General features: G+C 41.8%; 1 protein-coding gene across 1 annotated transcript in view; it reads right to left on the bottom strand.

Moving 5' to 3' along the window:
* The window catches only part of znf804a (zinc finger protein 804A), a 359039-nt gene extending 339025 nt beyond the window's left edge, over positions 1–20014 (bottom strand). The window contains exon 1 of the mRNA XM_051930612.1: positions 19271–20014. Within this exon, the coding sequence (XP_051786572.1) occupies positions 19271–19381 (111 nt within the window). The 5' untranslated portion in view covers positions 19382–20014. The remainder of the gene's footprint in view (positions 1–19270) is intronic.
* Between the last annotated feature and the right edge of the window lie 7271 nt (positions 20015–27285).

The following is a 27285-nucleotide window of genomic DNA, read 5'->3' as shown; positions in this document are numbered from 1 at the left end:
CAGGTCAAGGGGATGCTCACGTAACACCAGATAGAGGGTCATTTCCAGAGTGTGGGACTGGACCACGTGTTTGCCAAGGGGGAGTTGCCAACCAGGATCCTCAGCTGTTTCATTGTGTGGTGGGTCCGGCAATGCACTGTACCACTGCATGCTCCCCGACCTGACCTGACCTGACTTATATTTTGGAATGCTTGTCCCCCTGCACTCCAAGTCTTAACCTCAGATTTTCTAATGGTGGTCTGTTTATAATTCCAACAGCTAGTCTTAAAAGAACTGGTGGGGGGGTATTTACTTCTGCGCACGTGACCGGCAGGGGTTCGATTTTAAATAGAAAGTTGCTCGGTGCGTGGCGTGAACGTGCCAGCGTCTACCTGGATAGGTGCGTGGGGTAGACAGGAGTGTCAGACTGGCTGGATAATCTTGCCGGTTATATTTAAGGGTCATCAGTAAACCTAAAGCTGAGGTAGGGTTAAGTACTGCTGAGCTTTTGAAGGAGCAGTCGCGTTACTTGACAGCTTTTTAATATATATATATATATATATATATATATATATATATATATATGCATCACTTTATGGATTTGTAATATAAGAGGGACGTTCAAAAAATTTCTGCACTTTTTAAACTCTATTTATTAAGAATTTCAAAAACAAATGACATCCCTTTTCTATTGTCACCTTTGTTTGAGATGCAATTTTCCCAGCTTCATACAAACTTTTTAATGCCCAGTTACTACTCCTCCTGCCTCCACCGTTTCCAACGAAAATATAAAAGTGCGGAAACTTTTTGATTGTCCGTCGTATATTGTATTATGATGTTATGTTATACATTAATATGTGATCATTTTGGTGGAGGTATGTGTATATATGTTACGTGTTGGGGTAGTTTTTCTTTTGGGATTGGTGCAATTGTGTGTGTGTGTGTGTGTGTGTGTGTTTTTTTTTTTGAATATTCACACACGGGCGGCACGGTGGCGCAGTGGGTAGCGCTGCTGCCTCGCAGTTGGGAGACCTGGGGACCTGGGTTCGCTTCCCGGGTCCTCTCTGCATGGAGTTTGCATGTTCTCCCCGTGTCTGCGTGGGTTTCCTCCGGGCGCTCCGGTTTCCTCCCACAGTCCAAAGACATGCTGGTTACGTGGATTGGCGATTCTAAATTGGCCCTAGTGTGTGTTTGTGTGTGTCCTGTGGTGGGTTGGCACCCTGCCCAAGATTGGTTCCTGACTTGTGCCCTGTGTTGGCTGGGATTGGCTCCAGCAGACCCCTGTGTTCGGATTCAGCGGGTTGGATAATGGATGGATGGATATTCACACACTTGATTTTTATTTGTGAATTTTTTTTTTACTTTATTTTCCCACCTATTGAGGAGCTTCCTGAGCGAGGAATGAAGAACGGCGACTGCCTTGATTTTTGGAGTTGGTGTGTGTAGTTTGTGTCTAGAGAACTGTGGAAGTGCACTGGACATGTAGTATTGTAAATTCTTTCTTTCGTTGTTTGTTTTTCTTTTGCTGGAGTGTCGGTGCTTAAGGACTGTGAGCCAAAGCCTGCCTGACACTACGCTGTTTTTGTTGTACACTGAGAAAAGCAGAACATTGAGGCTGTTCATTCAATGTAAATTTTCTCTTTCAAGCAGCTTAAGATTAGTCATTTACTGTTGTAGCTTGAAATATTTGGTTTCACATTTCAATCAAAGTAAAAAAAATTGTTTGTAACAACGTAAGTTAGGGCGGAGGGAATAAACATAAAAATCCTATTTTAGTTAACCTAACATTTTAGGTTGTTCATGTGTGAGGGGTCATTTGTATTTTCTTCCAGTCGAACTTTCAAGTGTGCTGGCTTTCCAACTGCCAAAAAAGAAGAACACTTTCCCGAGTGGAGTGGACGTGGCCATACAGGTCTGGGCATTTTCAACAGCAGACTTTTATAATGGAGGATTTCTGATAAGTAGTCCTGTGGCCAGACAGAAGCCACTCCTTAGTAAAAGGCACATGGCAGCCCGCCTGGAGTTTGCTTCTCAACTATTCATTTTACAGTGCATCCGGAAAGTATTCCCAGAGCATCACTTTCTCCACATTTTGTTATGTTACAGCCTTATTCCAAAATGGAATTCATTTTTTTCCTCAGAATTCTACACACAACACCCCATAATGACAACGTGAAAAAAGTTTACTTGAGGTTTTTGCAAATTTATTAAAAATAAAAACATTGAGAAATCCCATGTACGTAAGTATGCACAGCCTTTGCCATGAGGCTCAAAACTGAGCTCAGGTGCATCCTGTTTCCCCTGATCATCCTTGAGATGTTTCTGCAGCTTCATTGGAGTCCACCTGTGGTAAATTCAGTTGACTGGACATGATTTGGAAAGGCACACACCTGTCTATAGAAGGTCCCACAGTTGACAGTTCATGTCAGAGCACAAACCAAGCATGAAGTCAAAGGAATTGTCTGTAGACCTCCGAGACAGGATTGTCTCGAGGCACAAATCTGAGGAAGGTTACAGAAAAAAGTCTGCTGCTTTGAAGGTCCCAATGAGCACAGTGGCCTCCATCATCCGTAAGTGGAAGAAGTTCGAAACCACCAGGACTCTTCCTAGAGCTGGCCGGCCATCTAAACTAAGCGATCAGAGGAGAAGGGCCTTAGTTAGGGAGGTGAACAAGAACCCGATGGTCAGTCTGTCAGAGCTCCAGAGGTTCTCTGTGGAGAGAGGAGAACCTTCCAGAAGGACAACCATCTCTGCAGCAATCCACCAATCAAGCCTGTATGGTAGAGTGGCCAGATGGAAGCCACTCCTTAGTAAAAGGCACATGGCAGCCTGCCTGGAGTTTGCTAAAAGGCACCTGAAGGACTCTTAGACCATGAGAAAGAAAATTCTCTGGTCTGATGAGACAAAGATTGAACTCTTTGGTGTGAATGCCAGGCGTCACGTGTGGAGGAAACCTGGCACCATCCCTACAGTGAAGCATGGTGGTGGCAGCATCATGCTGTGGGGATGTTTTTCAGCAGCAGGAACTGGGAGACTAGTCAGGATAAAGGGAAAGATGACTGCAGCAATGTACAGAGACATCCTGGATGAAAACCTGCTCCAGAGCCCTCTTGACCTCAGACTGGGGCGACGGTTCATCTTTCAGCAGGACAACGACCCTAAGCACACAGCCAAGATATCAAAGGAGTGGCTTCAGGACAACTCTGTTAATGTCCTTGAGTGGCCCAGCCAGAGCCCAGACTTGAATCTGATTGAACATCTCTGGAGAGATCTTAAAATGGCTGTGCACCGACGCTTCCCATCCAACCTGATGGAGCTTGAGAGGTGCTGCAAAGAGGAATGGGCCAAACTGGCCAAGGATAGGTGTGCCAAGCTTGTGGCATCATATTCAAAAAGACTTGAGGCTGGAATTGCTGCCAAAGGGGCATCGACAAAGTATTGAGCAAAGGCTGTGAATACTTATGGACATGGGATTTCTCAGTTTTTTTATTTTTAATAAATTTGCAAAAACCTCAAGTAAATTTTTTTCACGTTGTCATTATGGGATGTTGTGTGTAGAATTCTGAGGAAAAAAATAAATTTAATCCATTTTGGAATAAGGCTGTAACATAACAAAATGTGGAGAAAGTGATGATGCGCTGGGAATACTTTCTGGATGCGCTGTAAGTATAAGAACTCGTAATAAAACATACTGTCAAGAAAGCTGTAGAAACATTTAATAATTTTTTGTTGTATATTTCAGATTTAAACTGCAAAATGCTTGTGTACTTGCATTAGATTTTTAAATAAATATAAAAAGTACAGCATTGGAATGGGTTATATTCATAATATTTCTAATCGCATAAAAACAGGTTACGACCAATAAACCATTTTAAATTGTAACAACTTAAAAAATAGATTTACTTCAGTATAAAACAAGTGAATTGCACCCAATCACTCTAAATGATTTGTCTCAACTTGAAAATTGTGGGTTCAATAAGATAAAAGGAATTATATTGGTTCAGATTGAAAATATTAAGTGTGAGTGATTACCTTAATTATTTGAAGTTGAATGGAGGTTATACTTTTTTCAGTGTGTAGTTTTGTAAATTCTTTCTTTCCTTTTTGTTTTCCTTTTGCTGGAGTGTCGGTGCTTAAGGACTGTGAGCCAAAGCCCGCCTGACGCTGCGCTGTTTTTGTTGTACAGCACTTTGTGTAAATAAACTCGCACCTTTCACCCGTCACTTTGGTTCTCTGTCGCTTCTCTCCTACTCATTTCCTGATCTGTCGGATGTCCAGATTGTAGATCGGGGTCACTTTCCCACTATATGGGATACCACATTCCCTGGGGAGGTGTTTTGGGTATTTCCAACCAGGAGGAGACCTCAAAAAGCAGGTCACGCTGGGGAGATTAAATTTCCTGGCTGGCCAAGAAATGGCTTAGTATCCCCCCTGGAGGATTGGGAGTTGGTGGGGAAAAGGGATGTCTGGGCATCATTGCTTAAACTGCTTCTCTCATGACCCAGATGCTGATAAGCAGCAGGAAATGGATGGATGGATGGATGGATGGATGGATGGATGGATGGATGGATGGATGGATGGATGGATGGATGGATGGATGATCTACAGCCGCACTTTCAGAAGAATAAATTTGCCAATCTTATGGCTATGAGAAACACCTTGCAAAGTAACAGTACCTGAAGCTAGCAATTGACTATACTGTAAGTCAGGCTCACTTTTCCAGTGTTCCTGATCATATCCCACTGTGTCGTGCCACACCGTCTTTCTCTCCATGATCCACTGCTCTATTTATCCAGTGCCCCAGGAGCCTCCACCTGCTTTCTTCAACATCCCAGGGCATGTAAAGTGTAAGACCAGATATTCCAGGGGTTCACGGCACGCAGAGCTCAGCATGTCACCTGTGTGACATTCGCTGTCAATCACCCCTCCAGCCCCGCCTCTCTTCAGGGTAATATGCTGGCTACTACAGTGTGGTTTGAACCCTTGACCACCTGCATGTCGATTCTGTGATATCTCTTGTAATTCCCTTAGGGCGATGATCTTGATTTGCATGCCAATTTCCATGAATTCAGCTTGCCTTAACTTTACTTCACATCGAGTGGTGGGGAAAATATATAAATTTACAAATTACCTAAAGTGTAATAAGGGTGTTCAAAGTTTGGAGAAATGGTTGGTGGTGACATACCCAGATCATCACTATCATAATGGTACCAGCCTGATAGCACACGACTTCTTCACGTAGATGGAGCGATCACATAAGGTGTACAACATTTGTTTCGAATATTATCCCATCTCTGTCAAATCGATATCTTTTCACAAGTTCATTGTTGTCCAGATTTCCCACAACATTCCACCATCAGAGGGATGTACTTGACAATTTCTGCCTGAATGCCATCTTCTGGCAGCTCCTACCGAGTTTGGGACAGCTTACAAGCTCTCGTCAATCCTGGTGGTGTTAGGAATAGTTTACTAAATTAGTAAAATGATTTTACACAGACTTCTAAGAAAAATAGGACAAAATTTGTGTCACTCTGAGCTTGTTGTGCCACTCGGCCCCGTTTTCCTACTTTGAGGAATACGGGCACGGAATACCACTTCAATTGTTACACAACAGCGCCGTCTGCTGGCAAATGAGGGGAGTGCTCCACTTTCCCTTAAAGCACAGACACCACCCAGCCAAAGCGTAAGAGGACGTTGCATACAGATGGAACACTTCCTCAGAATTTTAAAAAAAGAACTGTGTTTTAAATAAAAGAAGACAACACAGAATGCAATAGTTTAAAAATGGCATATTTCAAATTATTTTCGAGATCGTTGTGGCAAAAAACGGGGATCGTTTTAGATTTAATTACACTATAATACAAAATGAAAAAGCAAGATAAAGTTTTGACTCAGAGTGGTCAATGAAACAACGAAAACGGAACCTCCAGCCATCCATTTTCTCAGCTAGCTTTAGCTTTAGCAATAGCTTTGAGCTAATGAACAGGAAGACGATAATAACAGCCATCTGCTTATCAATCCATAAGCAAACGCCTTTAATTGAGTCATGGGAGCCGGAGACTGTCCTGGGAGTAACAGGCACGAGAAAGAAAAGCCGAGCCTGGACGGGACGACACACAAACACCCACAGACACACACACGCGCAAACGGATACACGATTCGCTCATCAAGAATCACGCATGCGCGCTTTAGGAACAGGGCAAGGAAAACGAGTCCAGTCGTCATCCATCAAATGTGCGGGACAGCACGTCAGACGAGACCAACGTCTGGGAACAAGCGAGCCAGCAATAAGCCAGAGGGGCCAACAAGGAATAAAAATATTTTAAAATGGAGAATTAGGATAGAGGAGGAAAATAAGATGAACAAGAATAATAAGAAAGACGACAAAAAGTCCGAATTACAGCGACTCATAAAAATCATCATCACACTAATAATAATAATAATACAGGGAATGTGCGGCAGTAACAAAGTTAGAGCACAGCAGCAGCAGCAGCAGAAGCAGCAGTAATGTTCTTCGGTTTTCTTTTCTGCTAGAAACAATTTTAAGGAAAATGACTCACAGCAAAGCATAGCAGCAGTGAAAATAACACCAGGCAGTTTACCCACACATGATACCCAAGAGAATAAAAGAGAACTGCTGTTGAATTATTAAAGGAGTTCACCATTGTATTAGCCCATTACCCTATAGGTTCTAGCACACAAAAACACAAGCCGAGATAGATAGATAGATAGATAGATAGATAGATAGATAGATAGATAGATAGATAGATAGATAGATAGATAGATAGATAGATAGATAGATAGATAGATAGATAGATATTTCTATTTTAAAACAACCTTTAATTCAGCATAACAAAACACAACAGAACATTTTCATATTGAACAGAAGCCAAAAATATGCATGCATAATTCATGCAAAAGCCCCACCCACACTGTAATTCTGACTTCCATCACTCTGACAAAAATAAAATAAAAACGTGTCCCTAATAAAAACATCAACCCTGTCAGCAGTAAAGCAATTCTCCTCTGATTGCCATTTTTTTCATGAAAACATCCAATCTCCACAGATAGATAGATAGATAGATAGATAGATAGATAGATAGATAGATAGATAGATAGATAGATAGATAGATAGATAGATAGATAGATAGGAAAGGCACTATATAATAGATAGATAGATAGATATGAAAGGCACTATATAATAGATAGATAGATAGATAGATAGATAGATAGATAGATAGATAGATAGATAGATAGATAGATAGATAGATAGATAGATAGATAGATAGATAGATAGATAGATAAGGCACTATATAATAGATAGATAGGTAGATAGGTTGGAAAGGCACTATGTAATAGATAGATAGATATGAAAGGCACTATATAATAGATAGATAGATAGATAGATAGATAGATAGATAGATAGATAGATAGATAGATAGATAGATAGATAGATAGATAGATAGATAGATAGATAAGGCACTATATAATAGATAGATAGGTAGATAGGTTGGAAAGGCACTATGTAATAGATAGATAGATATGAAAGGCACTATATAATAGATAGATAGATAGATAGATAGATAGGAAAGGCACTATATAATAGATAGATAGATAGATAGATAGATAGATAGATAGATAGATAGATAGATAGATAGATAGATAGATAGATAGATAGATAGATAGATAGATAAGGCACTATATAATAGATAGATAGGTAGATAGGTTGGAAAGGCACTATGTAATAGATAGATAGATATGAAAGGCACTATATAATAGATAGATAGATAGATAGATAGATAGATAGATAGATAGATAGATAGATAGATAGATAGATAGATAGATAGATAGATAGATAGATAAGGCACTATATAATAGATAGATAGGTAGATAGGTTGGAAAGGCACTATGTAATAGATAGATAGATATGAAAGGCACTATATAATAGATAGATAGATAGATAGATAGATAGATAGATAGATAGATAGATAGATAGATAGATAGATAGATAGATAGATAGATAGATAAGGCACTATATAATAGATAGATAGGTAGATAGGTTGGAAAGGCACTATGTAATAGATAGATAGATATGAAAGGCACTATATAATAGATAGATAGATAGATAGATAGATAGATAGGAAAGGCACTATATAATAGATAGATAGATAGATAGATAGATAGATAGATAGATAGATAGATAGATAGATAGATAGATAGATAGATAGATAGATAGATAGATAGATAGATAGATAGATAAGGCACTATATAATAGATAGATAGGTAGATAGGTTGGAAAGGCACTATGTAATAGATAGATAGATATGAAAGGCACTATATAATAGATAGATAGATAGATAGATAGATAGATAGATAGATAGATAGATAGATAGATAGATAGATAGATAGATAGATAGATAGATAGATAGATAAGGCACTATATAATAGATAGATAGGTAGATAGGTTGGAAAGGCACTATGTAATAGATAGATAGATATGAAAGGCACTATATAATAGATAGATAGATAGATAGATAGATAGATAGATAGATAGATAGATAGATAGATAGATAGATAGATAGATAGATAGATAGATAGATAAGGCACTATATAATAGATAGATAGGTAGATAGGTTGGAAAGGCACTATGTAATAGATAGATAGATAGATAGACAGATAGATAGATAGATAGATAGATAGATAGATAGATAGATAGATAGATAGATAGATAGATAGATAGATAGATAGATAGATAGATAGATAGGAAAAGTGCTATATAGTACATATTTAGGAATAGCACTACAAAAATACAAATTAATAGGAAAGGCACTATATAATTAAAAAGATTGGAATAATACTATATGAAGACACTGTAACTGTTATCTCAATATTTCTTATTCTTCTCCTCTATATAAACACTAAGGCACTGAAGCTTACGTCCAGCCTTTCGGTGTGTCCACTTCAGGTTGAAGTGGTTGACTCCTGCTCTACGCAGTTCTTACATTTTTCTGCACTCATAACAATGCCATTGTCGGAGCGGCTCTTCAGTGTTGCCATAGGTCCGGTGAACCCCTTTTTCTTCCCTAAGAGCCATTGTCTTGAAGCAGGGCCATCTTAACGAATGGGCCCAATGGGCACTGGCCGGTGACTCCAGGATCATGGGGGCCCATGAAGTGTCTGATGCCTGTGCATTTTTCTGTGTTGTTTCCATAATGGGGGTCTCAGCACACTTCTTTACCTGGGGGCTTATGCTGCTGTTAAGGCAGCCCTGACTTGAAGGTTCCAGAAAGAATTCTTTGTGTATTAATTCCTTAATGTAAGTCAGAACGTTGAGTTTCATGTAATTTATCTGTTATTTGGAGTTAAATGTTTGATACTCGTTTGTGTTCTGTGTTATTCATTTTATCTTTGCTTTTATTTCTATTGTACTCCATTGAATATCTGTGAAGCTCTTTGAGCCTGGGAAAGGTGATATATAAAGCAAATGTATTATTTTTAAAGAGTGCCGTGACTGGCGAGGCCGGAGACAATCCCTGCAAACGCAGGGCGCTCAAGGCCGGAACAACACCGGGACACGTTGCCAGTCCATCACAGGCTGAACGCAGACACACGGGATGCAATTTCGCTTCTCCAACCCGCCTCAACTGTGTGTCTTTGGACTGTGGGAGGAAACCAAAGCACCACGGAGGAGAACATGCGAACTCTAGCAGTGCTCCCTATTATTGTTATTATCATTATAATCATTTAGATCAATAGCAGGCTTCATAAATAACCATGAACCGTTTATGAAATCCCAATGGGTTCCTGGTTTTTAAAGGACTCACTCCCTGCCAACACTAACACAACCTAAGTTCAGACTTCCTTGATTTCCTTGTTGTCTCGATCTGATAAACGTTAAAGATTTCTGTCTCGTCCACATATTAGGAACCTGTAAAATGGCCAATGAACCAACTTGAGATGCAATGAAGCCACCGTGGAATGAAACGCTTCTACGTCAAGCAATCATCCCACGAGGAACCTCGTGACCCAGTAAAGTGCCACTTCATAACCTTAATTTTTAAGCGAGCATGTTTACAAATATTAAATTGTGTTCATCTGATAACAAAATACTTAAAAACTACAAATGGAATCACATCACATGTAAACCCGCCTTATGATGTGATTCAGTTCCTGACGTTGCATCGTAAATTCTAAATACACAATAAATATTATGAACAAAATGTATTATGTTAAAGCCCAACGAGCCAGTTTCATATGCACAGAACTCTTCCCAGAATGCTTCTTTGTCAGGAATGCTGCTTCCATAATGGCTCTTTACCGGGTTGTGTGGTTCTTTATAGAGCCCTCGCTTGCCCGAGTGCCATTTAATTCTGTGACGGGTTCTTTATATACAAAGTTGGATCCTTGAGTTTTGAAAAACTTCCTAATATACAGAAAAAAAAAATCTGGAATCTTTAACGTCAGGAATTGGTTACCTAGCAGGACTCAAACAGATTAAGAAAACCAGGACTGTGCTTCAGTTGCGTCCTTTTAAAATCGGGAGCCATTGGTATTTCACAAAACTGGTACCACCTAATAGTGGAGTCTGCTACAGATCTAAATAAGTAGAGGGTCTCTGTAGAGCCTTCATGTGGATGGATCTTTCGGGAACCAAAAATGGTTCCCCTCCACTATGGCGTCACTCTGAAGACTCTGGCGCCATTATCTATACGCGGCTCCAGTGTGTCCCGTGGCTGAGATGCCTCCAAACGTCACGTCAAAGCCCTCCAAGAGCCACCCTGCTGGGTTTACTGTTACTTGTAGTTGTTTGGGGGACTTTATCATACCATACCCCACCTGGTATGTCAAACCTACAACACCATGTTGGTCTTGAGCTGGGGCAAGGCGTGGTTTAGTTGAGCAGGGGTGTGGCTAAGGAACCCTCACTGGGCAGCTTCTCAGAGCTATGGAGGAGAAAAGAGATGATACTTTCAGCATTGGCACCCCCTCTTGTCCTAGCGAGGTATTGCACACCTTTACTGAGCCTGGACGGTGATCCTCAGGTACCCATGCATGACATGAGTCTGTTACAGATCTAAACAAATAAAGGTTCTTTCTAGAACTTTCATCATGTAGATGGATCTTTTGGAAATCAAAAGTGGCTCCCGCTATGGCATCACTCTGAAGAACCACTCTGACACCTTTATTATTAAGAGTGCGGCTCCAGTGAATCATTTAGCGGGCTGAGATGCCTCCAAATTTCACGTCAAAGCCCTCCAAGAGCCACCCTGTCAGGTTTACTGTTACTTGTTTTAGTTGTTTGGGGGACTTTATCATACCATATCCCACCTGGTATGTCAAACCTACAACACCATGTTGGTCTTGAGCTGGAGCAAGGCGTGGTTTAGTCGAGTGGGAGCATGGCTAAGGTGCCCTCACTGGGCGGCTTCTCAGAGCTATGAATGAGAAACGAGATGATACTTTCAGCGTTGGCACCCCCTCTTGTCCCAGTGAGGTATTGCACACCTGGCCTGAGCCTGGACAGTGATCCTCAGGTACCCATGTGTGACACTAGTCTATTACAGACCTAAACAAATAAAGGTTCTTTCTAGAACCTTCATCATATGGATGGATGTTTTGGAAATCAAAAATGGCTCCCCTATGGCGCCACTCTGAAGAGGCTCTTTGGCACCTTAATATTTAAGAGTGTGGTTCCAGTGGGTCATTTAGCAGGATGGGACGCCTCCAAATTTCATGTCAAAGACCTCTAACAGCTATGCTGTTGTGTTTACTGCTACTTGTGGTATTATTTGGAGAACTTTATCATAATACACCCCACCTAGCATGCCAGACATTCTTCTTCCCTCCCTTACAATGTTGGTGTTGAGCTGGGGCAAGGTGTGGTTTAGTTGAGAAGGGGAGTGGCTAAGGTGCCCTCACAGGGTGGCTTCTCGGAGCTAAGGAGGAGAAAAGAGATGGTATTTTCAGGATTGGCACCCCCTCTCCTCCCAGCAGGGTATTACACACCTTGCCTGAGCCTGGACAGTGATCCTTGGGTGCCCATGCGTGACACAAGTCTGTTACAAATCTAAACAAATAAACATTCTTTTTAGAACTTTCATCATGTAGATGGATCCTTTGGGAACCAAAAGTGGCTCCCGCTATGGCATCACTCTGAAGAACCACTCTGACACCGTTATTATTAAGAGTGCAACTTCAGTGAGTCATGTAGCGGGCTGAGATGCCTCCAAATTTCATGTCAAAGACCCCCAATAGCTACACTGTCAGGTTTACTGTTACTTGTGGTAGTTGTTTGGGGTATTTTATCATACCGTACCCCACCTAGTATTTCAGAACCATGTTTGTCTTGAGCTGGGACAAGGCGTGGTTTAGTTAAGCAGGGGGCGTGGCTAATGTGCCCTCACTGGGCAGCTGCTTGGAGCTATGGAGGAGAAAAGAGTTGCTATGTTCAGTGTTGGCACCCCCTCTTGTCCCAGCGGGGTATTGTACACCTTTTCTGAGCCTGCACGGTGATCCTCAAGTGCCCACGTGTGACATGAGTATGTTACAGGTCTAAATAAATAAAGGTTCTTTCTAGAACCTTCATCATATGGATGGGTCTTTTGGAAACCAAAAGTGGTTCCTCTATGGCATCACTCTGAATAACCCCTCTGGCACCTTTATTTTTAAGAGTGTGGCTCCGGTGGGTCACCTCCAAACACCTCCAAGTATTATGTCAAAGACCCCCAACAGCTATGCTATCTGGTTTACTATTACTTGTGGCATTTTTATGGAGAACTTGATCATAACACACCCCACCGAGTATGCGAGACGTTCCTCTTCCCCCCTTTACAATGTTAATGTTGAGCTGGGGCAAGGAGTGGTTTAGTGGCATGGGGGCGTGGCTAATGTGCCCTCACTGGGTGGCTGCTCAGAGCTACGGAGGAGAAAAGAGATGTTTTTTTTCAGCGTTGGCACCCCTTCTTGGACAAACGCGGTACGGCACATCTTGTCTGGATGGTGATCTTCAGGTGCCCAGGCGAGACACCATTCTGTTACAGATCTAAATAAATTAAGGTTCTTTCTAGAACCTTCATATGAATGGCTCTGTTGGGAAACAAAAATTGTCCCCCTATGGCATCACTCTGAATAACCCCTCTGGCATCTTTATTTTTAAGAGTGTGGCTCCGGTGGGTCATTTAGCGGGGCTGAGACACCTCCAAATATTATGTCAAAGACCCCCAACAGCTATGCTGTCTGGTTTACTGTTACTTGTGGCATTTTTACGGAGAACTTGATCATAACACACCCCAACTAGTATGCGAGACGTTCCTCTTCCCCCCTTTACAATGTTAATGTTGAGCTGGGGCAAGGCGTGGTTTAGTTGAGTGGGGGCGTGGCTAATGTGTCCTCACTGGGTGGCTGCTCAGAGCTATGGAGGTGAAAAGAGATGGTTTTTTCAGCGTGGTACTGCACATCTTGTCTGGATGGTGATCTTCAGGTGCCCATGCGAGACACCATTCTGTTACAGATCTAAATAAATTAAGGTTCTTTCTAGAACCTTCATATGAATGGCTCTGTTGGGAAACAAAAATTGTCCCCCTATGGACAATTTTTGAAGAACTGCTCTGGCACATACATTTTTAAGAGTGCGGCTCCAGTGGGTCATCTAACGGGATGAGGCACATCCAACTTTCATCTCAAAGCCCGATAGTTTACTTTTATTTGTGATATATTATTTTTGAGTGTATGGGATGTAGCACAGTACTTTTGGCCCTATCAATAAGCAGGGCCCCTTCCTCTCGATCCATGTCTGTCACATGTCCTTTGCATTCCAGGCTTTGAACCCCGACCACCCCCAAAGTGGGCCCTGGGTAATCTATACCCTTTTTCCCCCTCCAGTATGACGGCATTGGAAGTGGGGGTGTACTTCATCATATCACAACAAACCTAGTATGTCAGACGCGATCCTCACCCCTCCTCTTACAATATCGGTCTTGAGCTGGGACTGACCACCCAAGGTGCCATTTAAACTACCGTTATAGCTGAGAGAGGGAGTACGGCGCTCTCATTCCCGATGCCTGTTCTATTCATTCGGAACGCGTCCTGACTTTTCGACTCCTTGGACTTTCCTGTCCGATTCCGTCGCTTCTCCTGAGCGGTTCCCGGAGCGCTCGCAGTGAACTGATCGCCAGATGGACCGAGGCGCGCGCACCCTTTAAGCCCACGCGATGTCACGCTTCTCCGTAGTTGTGTGCCGAGATCGCGTCTAAGGTCCGTAACACGTGTGTGTTCATTCAGATAGGAACGCCAGCAGACAAGACAGGGCCGGTCGGGGTTTATGGTCTGTCAGGTGGTGTCATATGTGAGGGGTTTCTTTACGCGTTTAACCTTCACCCCCGAGTCGAATCATCTACGCCACTCATCTCGTATCCCTTTACTTAAGCAGAGCCGAAGCTCCAGCCTGGCATAGCGAGTCGAACCTCGCGCTAGAGGCTTTGGTTCTCCTTTCCCCGACTCAACGTCGCCGCTGCCTCCTTTTTTGTTTCCAATCTCCGCCTCTTGCGCTTCCCTACCGCGGCTGCACCCTGCCTGTTTGGGGTTTGCCTTCAGTCTTGCAAACTCAGCAGCTGCACTGCATGAAATTAAATCTTTTGCTAATGATGCCAGTGTGAGACGTTTCATGTGATGCTGTGATAAAACGCACAAAAGCTAAGCTCTTCTTTTGTACTGCCGGTAGTTTCCCCCGTTTTGTCTGTCTGGTGCCACATAGGAGGTGGTAGGAGATTATTTACAAGTGTTATGAGTGGCAGCAGTGCTGAATTACAATGAGATTCTGACAAAAATCAATAATGCGGTTTGGGATTTGCAAAAAGGGCTTCAAACGATAAACTTGTGAGACTCGAATGCGGCCATTGCCTCCTGTCACCGTCTGCGGGCGGGTATTTTTTTTTTTTCTGCCCATGTTTCACTCCGTCGGGCAGAGCAAGCAAGGACCACCATCAGAATTAACAGGTGCGAACCTATGGGTATAGTGCCCTAGGCTTGAGGAGAGGACGGGGATGCACTTGAAATTTGTTTCAGCATCTGGCGATTATCACGCTCCAAAACTTTTTCTTCCTGTTCTTCATCCTCATTTGAATTTGAATCACAGCACATCCTGCCACTAGCAATTACTTTAACAGCAACACTAAAAAAAAAAAAAAAAAGACTTAAGAGCACAAGTGGAAATTTTCTCTCGGTCGGATCGGAGATGTTGCATAAATAAATTGCCATGTTGCTTGAAGTTATTTCATATCGACTTTATTATACTCAGGTGGTCTATGAAACAGATAGCGGCGTAGCCGTCATACCTATTTATTTAATATGCCCGCAGTTTAAACGGACTCGTGGCCCCAAATAAACATTTATGTGAAAGAAAAGAAGAAGAGGAAGAAGAAGAAAAAAAACAGGTGGATGCCGCAAGATAAGTGCCTTTCGCTCGGTTTGCTGTTTAGGTTTTATTTGCAGTGCGCTGAAAGAAAAAAAAAAATCAGCTTCAATTTAAAAAGGCCACGAACGACTCCCCCACCCCCACCCACCCATTTCTAGAGCTTGCATTATGCTAATCCTTAACCACAGATAGCTGGCTTATGAAGTGCAATCTGGGCCTCATCCAGTATCAAAGTATTAATATTTCATTTGCAAATTATAAGGCCATCCTAAAATAAATAAATAAACAAATAAATAAATAAAGCCGTTGGCTTCTACAATAGAATTCACATGGATTCCCTGCTCTCTTTCTTTATATGAGTGCGTGAGTGTGTGAGTTAGTACATCAGGCTGCACTTGCTGGGTAACGAGCGGCAGAGAGGAAAAGTGTCACGCAAAGATGCACATGACAGCGCCGTGCGAAACTTCTGTCAGAGTCGGAGCTTGTGATTTGTTCTGCTATCAAACTCTCTGCCGGGTGTAAGGAAAGGCACTCGGCTCTCCTCAGCACCCGGGCTTAGCACTGGACCCACGGATGGGCCCGTAGGCAACCAGGACCTTGTAAATGGGGGTGAGCGCCGGAAAATCCTCAGAGCGATGCCACAGGGGGACCCAAGTGAAGGTTCCAGAAAGAATTTATTTAGATGTGTAAATAACCACAAATAAATTCATGAAAAAACAGTGGGTTTATGATTTCAAAAGGACCCCTGATGCATAAGTGCCTTAACCCAGGCTAAGTCCAAGGTTTTCTTAATTTCTTTCCGTGTCCTGATTGGTTGCCTAAAATACATTAAGGATATTGGGAAGTTTTTCAAACGCACAAAGGACCAACTTCATATGCAAAGACCACATCCCAGAATGCAAATTTCCATCTGTGGACAAATAAAGTTCTATCTATCTATCTATCTATCTATCTATCTATCTATCTATCTATCTATCTATCTATCTATCTATCTATCTATCTATCTATCTATCTATCTATCTATCTATTATCCTGCCGACTATACTAAAATTAATATCTATCTATCTATCTATCTATCTATCTATCTATCTATCTATCTATCTATCTATCTATCTATCTATCTATCTATCATCCTGCCGACTATACTAAAATTAATATCTATCTATCATCCTGCTGACTATACTAAAATTAATATCTATCAATCTATCTATCTATTATCCTGCCGACTATACTAAAATTAATATCTATCTATCTATCTATCTATCTATCTATCTATCTATCTATCTATCTATCTATCTATCTATCTATCTATCTATCTATCTATCTATCATCCTGCCGACTATACTAAAATTAATATCTATCTATCTATCTATCTATCTATCTATCTATCTATCTATCTATCTATCTATCTATCTATCTATCTATATGTTTCTTTGCAAAGCAATGGCTCCATGAATAGTGTTATTAAAGAATATTTTTAAGACTGTAACATAAGAAGTATTTCATCTTTAATTCATACTGTAGATCTTTTTCTCAAATATATTAAACAAGAGTTGTTCAAAGTAAAATTCGAAGCCAATACTTTCTCTTGCTTCTCCTTTTGGGACCATCACCATACCACTATACATATATTTTTTTATAACCTCAGTGTCCACTCCTGCTGACTACTACATGAGCAGGCATTGTGAGTTTTCTTCTCAGCTGCTATTGGCTGCTTTGCCTGTTTCAGCACTAAACTGTTGTCATCAGTCTGCGGAAGGCGAGCACAGGTCACAGTCTCATGGGCTTTGGGCACTTGAGAAGTAATCTGAAGTTGAATCAGAACTGGACGGCTATGGTCAAAGAGCTTTATAATGTAATGTTTGGATGTGGAGAACCAAAATCAAGCATCTGACTTTTTATATTTTAGAAATATGCTGCATAGATCTATATAGAGTGAGATTGGGAGAGAGATGAATACAATTATGTATAATACAAAGAGTGTTGTACCTCACAGTATAGGCACATATGTAACGTTATAGGCCTTTAATCCAAAATGACTTACAACATTTGAGATACAATTTTACAACATTAGAACAATTTATATGTGGTTCTTTTTTTTGTCTTTGCTCAGGGTCACACATTTTCAGATGTGAAATCAGAATGCACAGCCTCCTGCTTTAAAGTCCGAAACCTTCAACATTACACAGCACTGTCTACCATAGCACCACAGTGCCCACCAGGTACCAAGCAATACCTTGTACCATTTGTGTGCTTCTTGTAGACATTCAATGTACCTATATTATACAGGATATAATACTCATGTGTGTGTTTCTATAATTCTATTATTTATATTATATAGAAATTATAATATAATGATATTATTACTCAGTGGTCACTTTGTCCAATTAGGGTTATGGGGCTACAAGCAATGGGTACAGATAGGATGTTGGATAGGATACTTGTGTACTTTTCTATCTATCTATCTATCTATCTATCTATCTATCTATCTATCTATCTATCTATCTATCTATCTATCTATCTATCTATCTATCTATCTATCTATCTATCTATCTATCTATCTATCTCAAGATGTGAAGGTGCAAAAATACACAAGTACTGTATATGCATTGATATATACATACTGACATACATACACACATATATGTGTGTGTATACACATATACATTTGAGTGTGTTTTTGTCTACAGACCCACAATATGTGTCCAAATCTATTGTTCTTATTTACAATATTACTACTTTGAATATAGTAGCACTGTGAATAACACAGCACTATAAACTCACTTACGCATTGCATTCAAAATATGCAACTTTGTCACCTTATGTCATATTCATATTTTCTATATATTGGAGATGAATATATATTTGTCTCTTTGCCTGTGTGATATTTTATATTTTTATTATGAATGGCACATCATGAAATAGTAGGTTTAGTATAAGTATTAGGAATTTTAACATAAACATTTAAATTGCTGATTAACTGAAGACTGACAGAGGTGTAACTCTATTTTACAAATAGATAGATAGATAGATAGATAGATAGATAGATAGATAGATAGATAGATAGATAGATAGATAGATAGATAGATAGATAGATAGATATTAATCTTAGCGTAGTAGGCAGGATAGATAGATAGAGAGATAGATAGATAGATAGATAGATAGATAGATAGATAGATAGATAGATAGATAGATAGATAGATAGATAGATAGATAGATATTAATCTTAGCGTAGTAGGCAGGATAGATAGATAGATAGATAGATAGATAGATAGATAGATAGATAGATAGATAGATAGATAGATAGATAGATAGATAGATAGATAGACTGGCGAGGCGCTACACATGATAACTGTATTTCTGACATGAGCTCCATAGGTACAGTAGATTGATAGACAGCACTGACTTCCGACGCCAAGCCCATAAAGAACTCTTTCATCATAACGGATGTTCAGAAATCCGCACTTCACTTGCATTAAGTGACAAGGCTGCGTAAGCGAGCGAAATCAATCCTGGGGCCACCTGTTCTGCCGTTAATCTTAATCGTCCGTCTGGACATGCATCATAAATTCAATCTGTTGTGCTTTCTGAATCTTCGCTGCCGCCGTGCCGGCTCCCCGTGACTGTTTTCCTAGTATTCATGCACGCACTGGACGCGTCTGCCGGCATTTGCGAGCCAAGGCACCTCTTAAATGTTAAGTGACACCTGCAGCATTAAGACCGCGAATATGAGAAATGCCTTTTTTTATTCTCCCCTATCTCTCTGTTTGTCAATACTATAAGAAAAACAACCCAAACAGGAAAAAAAAAACTAGAGACGGCGAAAGCGCATGAAGAAGAAGAGACTCACAGCAGAGACAAATAAAAGACTAGACATACCAGAGTCTTGTTTCCATTCTTGCCGATCGGGCCCCTGAAAACTCCCTTGATGTTGCGAAAGTGACCATTGCTGAGGTGCGTGGAGCTGATGACGATGTAGTAACAAGCCATATGGGACCCGAAGCTCCCAATGCACCGAGTGCATTCAGTCCGTAAGCCAGGTAGTATAAGAGAAGAGCGCGGAAAGCCGAGGTCCCAAGTAAATACCGAGCTTGCAACTCCAACTAAAGAAAGAGCAGCATCGTTTTCCTTTTCTTTTATTTTCCTCGCACTTTCAAATCAGTATATCAGGTCAAAAATGACAAAAAAAAATAAAGCAAAGACTTCATGCGCTTCCCTTTACTCAAGAGGCAGAAGCGGGGGTCTTGGTCGCTCGGCAGCTCTCGCAGAAGGTCCCAGTCATGCGATGTAAAAGCTGCGCAGGCTGTGTGCACAAAGCATTTCTCATCGTCTCTTCCCCGCTCCTCGCCTCTCCTCTTCTCCCCTCTCGTCTTCAGTCCGCCGCCTCGCTCACAGAAAAAGCCCCAGCAGCAGTAGCAGTAGCAGCAGCAGCCGCACACTTCCACTCGGTGCACGCATCCCACACCCCCCTCGCTCTCGGTGGCTCAGGCAGGCATAGTATTATAGAGTACCCTGTTGCCGGTCCATTGCACTGAGCCAATGGCAGAGAGCCACTAGTGTGATAGTGCGATCTGAAGGAGAACTACATCTGTCACACGCTGCCTCCCCAGATCTACTGAGTCAGCCCCGCTAAGGAGCCAACCACGAATCAGCAAGCGAAAGCGCGAGCAGCGCGGCTTCTACGGGAAGCACAAGAAAGAAAAAAAAAGCAAAAGCAGCAGATCAGGTAAGCAGCCTGCCACTGACTGACAGGCGCATGGCAGCCCCGGGTTCAGTAGCGCCACGCATTATATAACGGATCGCGGAGCTCGTCAGACAGCCGGAGAGCCCCATTGCACCCTGTCTTGTCGGAGATGAGCGTCTATTTATTTTTAGCCCATTGAGATAGGAATAAGACAGGCAGGCAGATTTCGGTACATCTCAATCAACATCATTTCGCTTTACCAAATCTGTAGCTCAAATCAAACTTTCCACTCCATTAAAAAATTATATATATATATATATATATATATATATATATATATATATAAATAAAACACTGCGGTGGGATGGCGCCCTGCCCGGGATTGGTTCCTGCCTTGCGCTCTGTGTTGGCTGGGATTGGCTCCAGCAGACCCCCGTGACCCTGTGTTAGGATATAGCGGCTTGGAAAATGGATGGATATATATAAATAGAAACGCAGCGTGCAAATAGCGGGTGTCGTCTTTTATTCGTTTCTTCCAAGTAATTAATATCCTTCATTCCAAGGCACTCCGATCCTGACTTTTCAATTAATGACACAGGAGGAGTCAAAAATTATTCATAAATAATTAATGGTTTCTTGTCATCAGCGCAAACGATTCTCACAGTAGATGAATCATCATACCTCTTTTGTGTTCACTTAAAATGTATTATTTAAAAGGCGTTATTATTATATATTTTTTTCTTTTTGCCCCTCTTGTCAATACACCTGCAATTAAAAAGTGAAGATTGAGAGCCGTTCATAGAAACCTATCATTTCTTCTTCCGCCAAATGACATGATATTCAAAAGGGGGAATATGTCATTATGTTATCAACCTTATAAAACAACCCCCAGCAAAAAAAATGCATAAAAATGAATAAAAGAAAAACACACACACACACACAGTGTTGGGCACTTGCAATCCGTCACAGAGCTCTCCATGAATTGACTGCCATCCATCAATCTTTCCGTCTTTCAGAAAATTTTACAAAGCAGTATGGGTGTGATGGAAAGGCATATAAAGAATATCGGGACCCCCGTAGTGTGACTCAAATTAATCACACTTCAAGTGCTGCATTTAAGAGCCGGGCACTGACTGATTCATAGGTGACAGCCGGAGGGCAGGTGCCTGTTGAAATGAGATGGCGGCGGCCCAAGGGTTCCACCTGAAGGCATCAAGGTGACTAGTGAACTTCATCAGGTGGAAGATCTATGGTGAGGATTGAAGCACATCACAACCAGAGATGGCTCCTTCCGATCACAGTGCTGGCTGTGGTGCTGACAGAGCGGCCTGTTGGCACGGCATGACGTGAGGAGTGAGGCTTTAGTAAAAGGTGAGCAGATGGAATCGTGATTGGCATCAATGGGGTCGAACATGAATCGAGATGGCTCATTTGTGATTTGCTTAGCAAGACGCTTTTATCCAAAAGAGATCAATATAATCTGGTCCAGAGGTATGCTTTGGAATGAGTGTTCCAAAAGTGATCCACACAACTGAAGAGCGTTAAACCAAACAGAATTCAAAACTAGTTAATCTTCCTTTAGTTTCAAGGACTTCTCAAAGCCATTATCATTTAGTCAGATGTCCACAGGACAAGAGGGACTTCAAGTACTGCTTTTAAGCACAATGAGAGGATGAGCACTTCAGACGGAGGTCGACGGTCCTTTCTTCAGTCAGGGAATACACACGAACGTTAAAGCTAAAATAGAATTCAAACTCTTTCAGAAGAACATGAAGGACATCTGGAATGGACCAGGCCTCAATACTGGACGTAAACAATCCAGGGCTTAGGTGCTAGAATTAGATGTGGACGAAACTAACACCCTGAACCAATTTTTAAATAAATTTCCCTTCCCATTACCACCTTCTTCCAATGTCCAGTCCCTCCACGCCATCTTTACTACACCAACAACTCCTACCACGTTAACTGAGGAGTCCACCTCTGACTATAAGTGTGGGCTCTTCATAACTAAAGACCAAGTAAGGAGGCAACTGAAAAGCCACAAAGCCAGATGGAGTCCGTCCTCGAGTTCTTAAGTTCTCTGATGGCCAACTTTGTGGTGTCCTCTGTCACCTGTGCAGTCTGTCACTGAGGATACAGAAAGTGCCACTGCTGGACACTAAGGTGGGGGCCTCTTCATCTCATGACTACAGACCAGTGGCACCTATGACTCACATCATGAAGACCTTTGAGAGGCTGATCATGGACAAGAATAGTCTTCCAGTGGTAGCCCACCAGGACCCACTTCAGTTTGACTATCAGACAAAGACTGGAATGGAGGAGGCGACTATCCATCTGCTCCACAAGGCTGGGCAAAGCTGGCAGCACTGTGAGGATGATGTGTTTTGATTTCTTGAATACCATCCAGCCATCCGTGTTAAGAGGTCAACTCAGAGATATGCAGGTGGGTGAGCCTGAGGTGTCCTGATGATGGACGATCTGTCGGGCAGACCGCAGTTTGTGAGACTCAAGGACTGGAGCACCACAAGGCACAGGCCTGTCACCTTGTCACCTCATTCTGTGACACCTAGCCCTCAGTGCAGAATTGCCATAATAAATAAGAACTGACCTAATACCAGTTATTATTATTATTATTATTATGGATATCAAAGCCCTTTTTGAAAAGATTGAACAAATGGCTCATCAGCCTCGATTATTACTTGAAAATGGATAACAAAATATGAAATGCCATCACATGATTTCATCACAAGACATCAGACTTCTTCACTTAATGACTGCAGACCAGTGGCACTGACATCTCACATCATGAAGACCTTTGAGAGGTTGGTCTTGGACTACATAAGTCCTCTTGTGGTAGACCACCTGGGCCCACTGCAGTTTGACTATCAGACAAAGACTGGAGTGGATGAGTTGATCATCTGTCTGCTCCAAAAGGCTGGAGAAAGCTGGCCACACTGTGAGGTTGATGTGTTTTGATTTCTTTAATACCACCCAGCCATCCCTGTTAAGGGGTCAACTCAGAGATATGCAGGTGGGTGAGCCTGAGGTGTCCTGATGATGGATGATCTGTCAGGCAGACTGCAGTTTGTGAGACTCGAGGACTGAGTGAGCACCACAAGGAACAGGTCTGCCACCTTGTCACTTTCACTCTGTGACACATAGCCCTTAATGCAGAATTGACATAGTAAATAAGAACTGACCTAAAACCAGTTACTTTTATTATTATTATTATGATATCAAAGCCATTTTTGAAAATATTGAACAAATGGTTCATCAGCCTCAATTATGACTTGAAAATGGATAACAAAATATGAAATGGCATCACTTGATTTCATCACAAGACATCAGACCTCTTCACCTAATGACTACAGACCAGTGACATTGACATCTCACATCATGAAGACCTTTGAGAGGCTGGTCCTGGACAATATTAGTCTGCCTGTGAACCTGTTACAGTTTGCATATTGGACAAATACTGGAATGGAGGAGGCGACTATCCATCTGCTCCACAAGGCTGGAGAAAGCTGGCCGCACTGTGAGGTTGATGTGTTTTGATTTTTTTAATACCATCCATCCATCCCTGTTAAGGGGTCAACTCAGAGATTTGGAGGTGGATGAGCCTGAGGTGACGATATGTCAGGCAGACCGCAGTTTGTGAGACTCAAGGACTGTGGGAGTAACACTGGAGCACCGCAAGGCACTGGCCTGTCACCTTGTCACTTCACTCTATGACACCTAGCCCTCAATGCAGAATTGACATAGTAAATAAGAACTGACCTAATACCCATTATTATTATTATTATTATTATTATTATTATTATTATTATTATTATTATTATTATTATTATTATTATTACGGATATCAAAGCCCTTTTTGAGAAGATTGAACAAATGGCTCATCAGCCTCGATTATGACTTGTAAACAGTTAACAAAATATGAAATGCCATCACTTGATGTCATCACAAGACATCAGACCTCTTCACTAATGGCTACAGACCAGTGGCACTGACATCTCACATCATGAAGACCTTTGAGAGGCTGGTCTTGGACTACATAAGTCCTCTTGTGGTAGACCACCTGGGCCCAGTGCAGTTTGACTAACAGACTAAGACTCGAGTGGATGAGGCGATCATCTGTCTGCTCCACAAGGCTGGAGAAAGCTGGCCGCACTGTGAGGTTGACATGTTTTGATTTCTTGAAAACCATCCAGCCATCCCTGTTAAGGGGTCCACTGAGAGATATGCAGGTGGGTGAGCCTGAGGTGATGATCTGTCGGGCAGACCACAGTTTGTGAGACTTGAGGACTGTGTTAGCACCACTGAAGCACCACAAGGCACAGGCCTGTCACCTTGTCACTTCACTCTACTCCTCAGATTATCAGACTAGAAATAGAATAGCAGGTCAGGTCACTTGAGGAAATTCTCAGATGATTCAGCACTTATGGGGGTTATTGATAAGGGGGATGAGACAGAGGAGAGGAGTCAGGGGGAGAACTTTGAGAACTGTCTGCAACTCAACATCAGCAAAACCAAGGAACTACATATGGACTTTCACCACACCAAAGAGCCTCAATGTCTGCTCATTATTCAAGGAGTGGATGTAGAGGTGGTGCACTCCTACAAGTACCTGGGGGTCCATATCAATGACAGGTCGAACAGGTCTCATAACACAGAGTCACTAAATAAGAAAGAGCAGAGCAGACTCTTCTTCCTTAGGGGACTGCATTCCTCTAATGTGAGCAGTGACATTCTTCACATCTTCTACAACTCTGTGATGGCCAGTGTGGTGTACTGGGCTGGTAATGTCACTTTAAGAGAGGACCACTGAATCAGCAAGCTAATTAAAAGGGCAGACTCAGTTATGGGGCACACTCTGGACCCTCTGGAGATGGTAGAGGAGGAGAGGATTAAAACAAAACTGAGTGCCATTATGAACCATGCTGCACATCCTCTCTCTGACACACCAACACAGAGGGCTTTTAGCCAACAAATCATTCAGCAGAACTGTGTCAAGAAATGCTACGGGGGTCCTTTATGCCAACAGCAATACACCTGTATAGCGCCTCACTGGGACTGTGACAGTCAAGTCAGAAGTTTTCTTTTCTTTTTACTTTTCTTGCTTTATAGTCATTCTGACCAAACTGTGTGTGTATTTATATCCATCCATCCATCTACAGGGTCACGGGGGTCTGCTGGAGCCAATCCCAGCCAACACAGGGTGCAAGGCAGGAGACAAACTCTGGGCAGGTCACCAGCCCAACCCAGGGTGTATTTATATTCTTTATGTATTTATTTATTTTAAGAGTTTCTGTAAAAAGCCAGATGTCCCTGCTAGGGACAAACAACTTCTAAAGTTCTGTCTATGAATAGAGTCTGGATTGAGATTAGATTCCACGCAGAGGTGGCATCACTAGTCACTGTTCACTAGCAGGCCTGAGTAAGTGAGAAGGAGAAGAGGACCAAACAAGTGTCTCTATATGCCAAGTCCCCTTCCAGCTCATTGAAAAAGTGCTGTGTACCCCCTGAAACGTGATGACATGAAAAGCAATTGCCCCCTGGGTACCCACATACCTCTGATGTGTCATCAAGTAAAGCAAAGAAAGTGTGACAAGAGATCAAGAGTTTCTTATTCTGCAAAGATCTTCTAAAATGGCCTGGACACCCCCTAGAGAAGGTCCTCAACAGTAGGATTCAAACTCACTGTTTTCTAGAACTTGTATCACACAAGTGTCTCCAAGTGTTCCTTAAGTCATTCAGCTGATTTTATTGAGAGAAGTCATCACTCTGCTGTTTGGTGTCATTGTATGTCCCACTCTGAACATGAAGCAAAGAAAGCTGTCTGAGGAGATCAGAAGGAAAATGACAGACAAGCATGTTAAAGGCCAAGGCTAGAAGACCACCATCTCCCAGCAACTTGATGTTCCTGTGACAACAGTGACAAATATTATTAGAAGTTGAAGGTCCATGGGACCATAGCCAACCTCCGCAAGAGGAAAATTGACCCCAGAATGGGCAGAATGACCATGAGAATGGCAAACAAAAAGACAAGGATGGCTTCCAAAGAGTGTGGCGTACGGCTGAGGCCCTTGCATTACCTCCCCCGGAGCGCTAGATGGCAGCCCCCCTGGGTTGCAACGGTCAGTGTTGTGAAAGTTCACACCTCAGAAGAACTAACTCAAAGTTCAGTTCACACAGATTAAAATGAATCAATTCACGTTCATAGTTCACCATTTCAATTTTGAACTCGTTCATGTTCAATTCATTTTGTATTTATTAAAAAGTGAGAAAAAATGACCCATCAGTTTACTTTTGTCAATTTTGCATACCTTATATAAGGCTATTACAGTGTTCTTGAATAAAATTCAATAATTATGAAGACTTTTTTGTTTAAATAAACTTTATTGAGTTATACCCAGCAGCAAACACGTATAACCATATATGTGCCAGCGTTTTTCAACCTTTAAGTATTTGCGACCTGAGTTTTCATAGCAGTTTTAATCGCGCCCCCCTAACATTTTTTTGAAACCCTAATAAAATTTATTGCTATATTTATTGCTGCCGATACACCGCTACAAGTTTAAAATTTCCCTACGAATAGCAAAATTACACCACATATGGCAACATTCGTGCCCCATTTTTGTTACTTTGCGCCCCACAGTTTGAGAACCACTGATATATGCTAATAACCTTCTTCTTATTATTTTGACTGCTCCTGTTTGGGGTTGCCGCAGTGGATCATCTTCCGGTCAAAAAAGAAATTAAATAGATGCAAGTATACATATAAATTTACTGCTCTATTTCCAACCGTGTGACACAAATGGTGACTGTGGCACCAGCATGTAGGTGAACTAACCCATTACGCTGACGGTCAAAATTCGCGTCACATATTGCATGTCCAATGGGGGAAAATATAAAGTGGCCTCGTGAAGTCCAACGTTTTTCTAAAAGCGAAAGCGAAGCTTCACCACGGGCACGTGCAGCTTAAGCACAAGCAGGCAGACACAGACAGCACCTATCTGATTTGATGTTATTTTTTCAGAATACAAATACAGTCATATAACAGTTTGGGAACCCCTCTTAATTCTTTGGATTTTTGTTTCTCATTGGCTGAGCTTTCAAAGTAGCAACTTCCTTTGAATATCTGACATGCCTTATGGACACAGTAGGATTTCAACAGTGACATTAATTTTAGTGGATTAACAGAAAATAT

Source organism: Erpetoichthys calabaricus, chromosome 8, assembly GCF_900747795.2.
Source record: "Erpetoichthys calabaricus chromosome 8, fErpCal1.3, whole genome shotgun sequence".
Taxonomy (NCBI): domain Eukaryota; kingdom Metazoa; phylum Chordata; class Cladistia; order Polypteriformes; family Polypteridae; genus Erpetoichthys; species Erpetoichthys calabaricus.
This window is presented reverse-complemented; position numbering and strand designations above follow the sequence as displayed.